This window comes from Littorina saxatilis, unplaced genomic scaffold, assembly GCF_037325665.1.
Source record: "Littorina saxatilis isolate snail1 unplaced genomic scaffold, US_GU_Lsax_2.0 scaffold_1208, whole genome shotgun sequence".
In the NCBI taxonomy this organism is placed as follows: Eukaryota; Metazoa; Mollusca; class Gastropoda; order Littorinimorpha; family Littorinidae; genus Littorina; species Littorina saxatilis.
In genome coordinates this window covers 16,645-26,559 of record NW_027129629.1, presented here as the reverse complement: position 1 = coordinate 26,559, position 9,915 = coordinate 16,645, and the positions used below count along the sequence as shown (strand labels likewise).

Here is a 9,915-nt window from a genome sequence, read left to right as displayed (position 1 = left end):
GATCAAAATTAAATTTCCGAAATCGATTTAAAAACGATTTCATCTTATTCCTTGTCGGTTCCTGATTCCAAAAACATAAAGATATGATATGTTTGGATTAAAAACACACTCAGAAAGTTAAAACGAAGAGAGGTACAGAAAAGCATGCTATGCAGCACAGCGAAACCACTACCGCGCTGAACAGGCTCGTCAGTTTCACTTCGTTATGCACAAGCGGCGGACTACGGTCATTGTGAAAAAATGCAGTGCGTTCAGTTTCATTCTGTGAGTTCCACAGCTTGACTAAATGTAGTAATTTCGCCTTACGCGACTTGTTCCAGTCTGTGTCGTGTACGATAGTGGGTTTAGGACAGTAAAGTAAAGGTTCAAATATTCATGAGAGGTTCGAGATGTTCGTTTTTACATTTAGTCAAGTTATGACTAAATGTTTTAACATAGAGGGGGAAATCGAGACGAGGGTCGTGGTGTATGTATGTGTGTGTGTGTGTGTGTGTGTGTGTGTGTGTGTGTGTGTGTGTGTGTGTGTGTGTGTGTGTCTGTGTGTGTGTGTGTGTGTGTGTGTGTGTGTGTGTCTGTGTGTCTGTGTGTGTGTGTGTAGAGTGATTCAGAGTAAACTACTGGACCGATCTTTATGAAATTGTACATGAGAGTTCCTGGGTATGATATCCCCAGATGAATTTTTCATTTTTTCGATAAATGTCTTTTATGACGTCATATCCGGCTTTTTGTAAAAGTTCAGGCGGCACTGTCACACCTTCATGTTTCAATAAAATTGATTGCAATTTTGGCCAATCAATCTTCGACAAAGGCCGGACTTCGGTATTGCATTTCAGCATTGAGGCTTACAAATTAATAAATGACTTTGGTCATTAAAAATCTGAAAATTTTAATTAAAATTATGTTTTATAAAACGATCCAAAATTACGTTTATCGTATTCTTCTTCATGTTCTGATTCCAAAAACATATAAATATGTTATATTCGAATTAAAAACAAGCTCTGAAATATAAAAATATAAAAATTATGATTAAAATTAAATTTCCGAAATCGTTTTAAAAACACTTTCATCTTATTCCTTCTCGGTTCCTGATTCCAAAAACATATGGATATGATATGTTTGGATTAAAAACACGTTCAGAGAGTTAAAAAGAATAGAGATATAGAAAAGCGTGCTATCCTCCTCAGCGCAACCGCTACCGCGCTTTTATGGATTGTTAATGTCACTGCCTTTGCCACGAGCGGTGGACAGACGATGTTACGAGTGTACGGTCTTGCGGAAAAAAATGCAATGCGTTCAGTTTCATTCTGTGAGTTCGACTGAGCTTGACTAAATGTTGTATTTTCGCCTTACGCGACTTGTTTCTCTGTCTCTCTGTCTCACTCTCTCTCTCTTTATTCTCTCTCTCTCATTCTCTCTCTCTCTTTCTCTCTCTTTCTCTCTCTCTCTCTCTCTCTCTCTCTCTATCTCCCTCTCTCTCTCTCTCATTCTCTCTCAGTCTCTCTCTCATTCTCTCTCTCTCTCGCTCTCTCACTCTCTCTCTCTCGCTCTCACTCTCGCTCTCTCACTCTCTCTCTCACTCTCTCTCTCTCTCTCCCTCTCTCTTTCTCTCTCTCTCTCTTTTCTTTTCTTTCTTTAATACAACACTGCACGGCGTATATAACGGTATAATCTGCGTTTATATATTCTTTACCTTTATTGTCTTTCTTACTCATCTTCTATATATATATATATATATACGACTAGTGTCTGTGTGTCTGTGTGTCTGTGTGTCTGTGTGTCTGTGCGCGATGCGCGGCCAAGGTTCTCGATGGATCTGTTTCAAATTTGGTGATCATATTCAGGTACACCCTGGACACAACCTGGTCGATGAGATATTTCAACACGTGCTCTCAGCGCGCAGCGCGGAACCGATTTTGGTTCCACCTCAGCTATTTTGGTTCCACCTCAGCTTACCCGGGCCCCCATACCGACACACCATAGCCGCTACACCACATCACAACGCCAAAGTTCTCGGTGGTTCTTTTTCAAATTTGGACACCGTATTCAGCTACACCCCGGACACAATATCATCGATGAGATATTTCAACACGTGCTCTCAGCGCGCAGCGCTAAACTCATGTTCGTTTTTGTGTTCATTTCACCATTATAAGTAACTCTTCCTTATCTTCTCCAGTGTTTGGCGTTTATCTCCCTTCCTTCGTGTGGCTTTCCCGTTCAGTTGTAAGTTACTATTTATTTTTAGAATGTCACTGCGCTGTCCAGAACGCTTCCCTTGCACCCGTAAGTTGTTCTTACTGTCAAAGTGAAAAGGTCGAATCAATTTATAGCCACGCGAAAAATACACTCTCACCTATCTCTATATATTTATAGATACAGATATGCATATATATATACGGCTTCTCTGTGTGTGTGTGTGTTTGTGTGTGTGTGTAGGCAAAAACCTATGTATTATAGAGTTCTGTTTGTGATGGGGTCTAGCGGCTTTTGTCTGTCTGTATGTTCTGGCATGTGAGAAGCCACAGCAGATAATATAGGGCTAAGAAATAAGCTCTAAAATTCTCAACCCCGTTTGACAGGACTTCGCCTGCAGAGGTGATTGTGATGAACCGCCACGCTGTCTGTCTCTGTCTCGCGATTCACCCCGGCGAAGCCGGGTATTCCTCTAGTATATATATATATCGTGCAGCTTTAGCAAAACGCATTGTGTTCAAAACTATCAATTCGATATCGTAGTCCATGTTGACGATGTCTTTAATACTTTCTGCTTCTTGACTCTCTTTCCTGGCAGATTAGTATTAGGCCAAAAAAAAAAAATTGTCTGTTTAGGGTAACATGACCAAAAAAAGTAGGGTCGGTAGGTAGGTAAAGTTTTTTTTTTTTTTTTTTTTTTTTTTTTTTGTAAATGCTTTGTTGGCTGAACATTCACTTCTTATATTTGATGAATACATGTTTCAAAACTAACGTATAAATAAAACAGAGAGAAAGGGAGAGAAAGAAACGCCAAATGTCTCTTTTTAGCATTTTTACCTTTTTTTTTTTTTTTTTTTTTTTGAAATCAAAAAAAAGTTTTTGGGTCGGCGCCAAATTGATAGGGTCGGTCGGGTTACCCTAAACAGACAATTTTTTTTTTTGGCCTTATGCAGCAATCGAATTCAGCAGCACGCTCCAGCAATTCATGGGTACTATTTTCTGACATCAAAATAAATATCAAGACCAGAGCACTCTCAGTTTGCACGTCTATTGCTATGGCACTCTCAGTGTGCACGTCTATTGCTATGGCACTCTCAGTGTGCACGTCTATTGCTATGGCACTCTCAGTTTGCACGTCTATTGCTATGGCACTCTCAGTGTGCACGTCTATTGCTATGGCACTCTCAGTTTGCACGTCTATTGCTATGGCACTCTCAGTGTGCACGTCTATTGCTATGGCACTCTCAGTGTGCACGTCTATTGCTATGGCACTCTCAGTGTGCACGTCTATTGCTATGGCACTCTCAGTGTGCACGTCTATTGCTATGGCACTCTCAGTTTGCACATCTATTGCTATGGCACTCTCAGTGTGCACGTCTATTGCTATGGCACTCTCAGTGTGCACGTCTATTGCTATGGCACTCTCAGTGTGCACGTCTATTGCTATGGCACTCTCAGTTTGCACGTCTATTGCTATGGCACTCTCAGTGTGCACGTCTATTGCTATTGCACTCTCAGTTTGCACGTCTATTGCTATGGCACTCTCAGTGTGCACGTCTATTGCTATGGCACTCTCAGTTTGCACGTCTATTGCTATGGCACTCTCAGTGTGCACGTCTATTGCTATGGCACTCTCAGTTTGCACGTCTATTGCTATGGCACTCTCAGTTTGCACGTCTATTGCTATGGCACTTTTGGGGGGCGGCGTTTTGAACAAGACAGGAAGTTCGGCTAGACAAAAATAAATATAACAAAAGCCCTTGTAAGTTCTAAAGACAGAAATACAATATCCTCAAGATGAAAAACCCTGGAAAATGAGCTATTGACAAAATACAAGATCGTACAAAGACATACTGAATTCAGAAAAAAAAGAACAAGAACGAAAAATCAAAGTTCAATGTCCGGGCTAAATCAACTGAAGAATACAAAAATACACACTTGATTGCTTCCTCGGTGTATCATCGATTATGTTACCGTTAGGCCTGCATTCCAACGTGCGTGAGACATGTCTCTGTCATATGTTTTTTCTCATGACAACACTCTTCTCAAGGAAGCTGAACATCAAATTATCGACGCTACATATATATATGCCTTTTAACTGTGTTCTACTTCATCTCCACCCCCCACCCCCCCATTTTTTTTTTATAATAAACTGGAAAACTGCAAGCTGTTGCAAGCTCGTCTCCGCAACTACATCACATACTATCGACACCTTTTATCTCTGGTAGTATTATGACATCCAAGCGTAAGCTACGCGCGTGTATTTAAATTTGGTTTTATTCAACTGTAAAGACCTGCTATTGACTTTTTATCTCCTGTGCGCGAACGCTGTGGTTGTGCTTTTGGTGAAAAATTGCTTCAGTGTCTCGTTACCTTAGCTTTTTATGGATAAACGTCACCCCGCGTGCTCTAAACCGAACGTTTGACGATCGTCTGTCATATTTCAGTACCAAGCATAAAAAAGACAAAACATTAAAACTTTATTTAATAGACTCTTGTCTATCATAACATCTGTTTTAGTGGCATGGTACAGTCTAGATCAAATGCTCCATTCGAGAATGTGCCGTTTGAGAACAAAAGGGATTCCTATGTCGCACATTCTGTCGTTAAAACAACATTTTTTTATTTTTTAAAAATAATGATAAAGTGCATGCAGGCATAATAATTGAGATACTTGGCCTCTGCAGTTCTTACATTTACGGAACGTCGTTTTACGAGCAGTAGTTCCAACGCTGTTCCATTCAACAAAAAGTCAAGGGGAACATGTTTTCACTATTTGTCACCCTGAATAGTGGGAATTTTACCAAGGAAAAACTAGGAAACTTTTTGCAAGATTATCTTATCTGTAGCTTGATCAATTATTTTGAGAAATTGGAGATAAAACAAGGAAAGCTGTCAGCAGATGGTCATAAATAAATGTCATTGCTCAAGGACGTTGCATTAAGTGTAACATCCTGCAATCGTTCGGGAACTTTTTCCCTTGCGTTCTTGACAAAAACGCCCACACAAAGGTCATGTTCTTTAAGGCCCCCCCCCCCAAAAGTTGTATGTTTCTGGTCACCTGACCCTACCTAGTTTTTTCCCGCCGACCCTAGACTTTTTTTTATTGCATTTGTAAAAAAAAAAAGAAGAAACAAAAGCGTCAAAACAAAAGTAACAGACGGCAGACGACACAAGGGGGATAACCCCACATCCCTTTTATCTCATTTGTTTTGTAATGTGTTGTCTTTCTCTTTGTATAGTAAGTCCAGTCTCTTTGCGTCACTGTATAGTTATTTTCTACCCTGACAACAAAAAAAACAAAAACAAAAAAAAAATCCCTACCTACCTACCCTATTTTTTTGTAGCCATGTTACCAGAAACATACAACTTTTTTTTGTGTGGCCTAAACGGCATTCTCAAATCGTCATTCATAAATATTAAAGATAGATACTTTCACCACAACAACGCTTACTGGGGCGATGTACAAAGTGCGCAATGCAATTTGCTGTGATGATCGGATATGGATAATTATTAAGGGAGAGAAGGCAAGAGGACCTCATTAATATCAGTTAATGCGCCCCGATAAGCACCACCATTTGTCATGATAAAAAGAACCAACAACGAACTTTTTGTAAAGAATCAATAAAGAAGAAAGGTTATTTTATGGAAGTCTTAATTCTTGACGAAAAGAAACGAGCGCAATTTAAATATATATAATCAATTAAAACGTCTTTTGGAACGTTGGAAGTTTATCTAAATGTTTACTGATTTCTTTTCGTACAAAGTTACAGAAAATCAAGAGAGAAACAAAAATTCAAATGTTGTAGCATGACTGGCTGGACAGTGACCAAGATTTACTCATCCAAATAAGCATCGTTATTTGGCAAGACAAACCCAACTTTTACGTTTTATCCGAAGTTAAAGAAAATATAAACTCCAATGTTGCAGTCAAGACTGGCGGGCCAATGGCCAAGACTTTATAATCCAAACTCAGTGGCCAGCGTTATCTGACTACTGTCGTAAATCAAGCATTTTATTAAGGGATGTTCTCGCCATCTGTGGTCTTCCCTTCGACATCCACTCTTTCAACGTGTTTGTCTTGGTCCTTTAAATTGGGTCCTTTACCGTCCTTTAAGCCGACGTCTGCTTTGATGTGAAAGACGGGCGATCGGGCAATCCTCGAGTGGCCCGGATGACAATTTATGCGCATGTCTTAGCCCAATCCCTATGGCAACACGTGGGGAAGATAAAACACGTAAATCACACTGCTGGTGGTTTTCTTAATTAATATTCTTCTTTAGATTAGATTTTCCCCGGTAGAGAAACCCCGTCTGTTTGAATGATTCTAAAAAAAACCCACCACATTAAACAAGACAAATTCAAGGTGCAATCCTGTAGATTTTGCTTCTTTTGCTTTAAAAAAAACCCAATTGTTTCTTACAATCGTAATGGAATGTTGTTATTTTTTAGTTTAGCTTGAAGAAGATACTAAATGCTGTTCGTCTGATCCTCCACCCGGAGACCCCCTCAAATTCTTCCTTGCTTTCCCTCTCCTCCACGCAACGCAGGCAATGAGCTCCGATTGGAATATATGCAAATAACAGTTTTCAATTTGTTGAATATGCCAATTCTACTCTTTATTTTCTGCTACTCATCAAGATCCGCACGATCTATCCTTAAATCAAACGTGTCGTCAGTTGAAGAGATTCGCAAACAGCCCAACAATCCGCGGTCTGTTTTGCCCATTTGAGTTTTGACTGAGACAACAAACCGGGCAAAATGAATCACTCAACAAAACTGCAGAACAAAAATGGCCAGCGCTTCTGAAAGCAAAGTCAAATAAAATCCCTACTCGGAATAGCAGACGAAGCAGGAGGCAAACTCAAGAGCGCTTCCATTATCTCCAAACATCCCCGCATTGTCTCTTCAAACAAATCTCTCTCACTCACCGTCAGAACCAGTCGCAGGCGCACAGAAAATCGTGTCGTCTGCTTGTCAAAGCATTTGCATCATTGATTAGCCTCCCTTGGCAGGCGCTTAGCTCCGCGAGAAGCGTGTCCTCTACAGTTGGGAAGTCATACTTTGGGCCTCGCAGATTCCATCTGTTTGCCAGAGGGTCGGGTTACCTGCATGCGGTTTGATCGGCATGTTGTAATAAATAATTCCTCTGGGGATTTCTGTCCATTTTCCCCCCTAAACCATCTAAATGTTAACGCAATAAATAACTTGGCTGAGAGTGTAAAAATTTGAAGCATGTGGACAGCATGGAGAGGAAGAACGAATGGGGGTAATAATTGGGATAGAGTGGGGGTGTGTGGGGAGGGGGAGGGGGGGGTGTGGATAGAAGCTCCAGTTTTGGTGGCGGAGGGGGTGGCAGTGTTATAGGAAAAGTCAACATTGGTGTTTAGTGTTTGATACGAACATTCACAGGCATCAGGCCTCAATTTTACGGAAACAAATTGCATACAATCCCTTTATTTGTCAAACATTTCTTCCAATAGGATACCTTCTTCTTCTTCTTGTTATTTCCCGGGATTGCCTTTGTTCCCTTTTCCAGTTATTTTCAACAGACAAATCAAAAAGTCTTTTCTTCTCTATTGTTTTGCCTTCATTTGTGAAAGCACGCCTGGACGTTTTTGAATTTAAATTCCGGAAACAAATTCTATTGAACAAATATCAGTTTTTCTCTTATACATTGAATTGCCTCAGACACTGATGCTACATCTTCCAAAATCACTGGCTGATCAGTTAACACCTTTGCAGCTACATGTATTTCGGAACTGAACTTTATTGTTCTAGAAACATTCCCTGCATAGCTGGAGGTCTGTTTTGGCTGTGGGTCTATTTCTCCTTGAAACAAAAGATCTATCTCAGACTCTGACGCCGACGCAAAGCTTTCAGGAACCGCGAGATATACAATATCTTCGCGATCTCGGATTCGGGTCTTTGAAATCCCGTCACGTTCTGACATCACGTCACGTGACCAAACACAAAAGACTCCGTCATCAACCCTTCACGTCACGTAAACCGAGACGTCAGCGGATGACGTGACTGCGCCGTGACAACGACACTAAAGATGCGTCCAGACAATAGCCTGGCAACGCTAGAACATTTTTCTCTTGCGGAGGACAATGGGTGTTATCCAAGGTGCAATCTCCAAGCCATACCTCTTCTCAATATTGACGGACGACTCGCTTGCCTGGCTGAAGAATGCTCTGTTCGACAGATAAAATATTGATCGTGCACGGGTTGTCTTTTTTATGCCTGGGAATCTTTTCTTAAGTTTTCGGTTCTCAAATTTCATCAAACTTTCTGCTTTCATGATCCAAAATTCATACTTTATTCAAGAATAACTAATCTAGCTAGTAATTTGAGTAGAATTGTATTTTTCTGACTTTTTTCCTTCTTTCGCTTTTACCGTGATTTTCTTTTTATCATTTTGTTAAACACTAAGGAAGTTTGCTTTACTTTAGGTACACAGCCATCCTTCACTGAAACATGAACCAAAAATGCACATGCACCACACAATATTTGCACCTCTCATCCCTAGTTCAGAAAATCTCAGTACATGTGCTGTTGAAATCGAAATAAAAGGATCCAAAAACCTCAACATAGTTAACATATATTACCCCCACGGGTGTAATAAAAAAGGAACTACCGACTGGCTAAAATCCCTGGATCATGGCAGGGCACACTGGTGCGTGATGGGTGATTTTAATAATCACCACCCTCTGTGGGACTCTGCTAACCCTAGATACAAACATGCCAATAGCAACCTTGCTGACGTCATTTTGGAAACTGACTTTTGTATACTAAACGATGGCTCGGCAACCAGACTTCCAGACAGAGCTGACCATTCCCCGTCAGCAATCGATCTCTCCCTTTGCTCAAATGCCATAGTCACTGACATCGACTGGAACGTTTTCCCGGACGCCCTCGGCTCCGATCACTTACCCATTGTTCTTACCTTCCGCCACTTCGCCCCTAATCGCAATAACTCGGAGGTCAGAAAAAAGTACAATTACAAACAGGCAAATTGGGACAGCTTCCGTGCGGAGCTCGATGGTGTCAGGGAGGAAACTCTCCTTACGGATGACATCGAAGCCTCTTACAATAACATACGTCAATGTATACTCACTGCTGCCAATAATCACATTCCGCTTAAATCAGTAAATCCTAACTGTAAGGCCAAAAGGAATGAGTGGTGGAATGCAGACTGTGATGAAGCCTTGGCAAACAAGCGATATCACATTAGGACATATCTCAGGCACTGCTCAGACGCTAACTTCACGAATATGAAGTCAGCTGAAATACAATTTAACCAGATCACCGCTGAGGCTAAACTTCAAAACTGGGAAAACTTTGTCCACAAAGAAACTAAAGATTACAAAGACTGTGGCAAAATCTGGAAGAAAATCCGCAGATTTAAATGTAGATACAGAACTAAAGAAAAGCCACTACTATCGGGTGATAAAATGACCACAACTGACTCTGAAAAGGCAAACCTATTAGCAGATACCTTTGCCAAAAATAGTCAATCAAAATCCCTAGATACTGAACGACTCAATTATAGGTTAGATCAGGAGAAGGGTTTCACATACCCCCCAGATGACAACCAGTTGCCTATAAACTGCATGTTTAAGGCAAAAGAAGTCCAAAACGCCATCTCTTCTGTGAAAGACCCAAAAAAATCCACAGGTTTAGACCCAATATCATATCACATGATAAAACATCTACCACCTA

General features: G+C 40.7%; 1 protein-coding gene across 1 annotated transcript; it reads right to left on the bottom strand.

Annotated features, from left to right (window-relative positions):
* Nucleotides 1–3,214: 3,214 nt before the first annotated feature.
* Nucleotides 3,215–7,320, bottom strand: LOC138957864 (P-selectin glycoprotein ligand 1-like; the record flags this gene model as incomplete). The annotated part of the gene is made up of 2 exons (XM_070328907.1): nt 7,299–7,320; nt 3,215–3,921 (listed from the first exon to the last, which is right to left on the bottom strand). Coding segments are annotated over exons 1-2 (729 nt in total), but the record flags the coding sequence as incomplete, so codon positions are not given.
* Between the last annotated feature and the right edge of the window lie 2,595 nt (nt 7,321–9,915).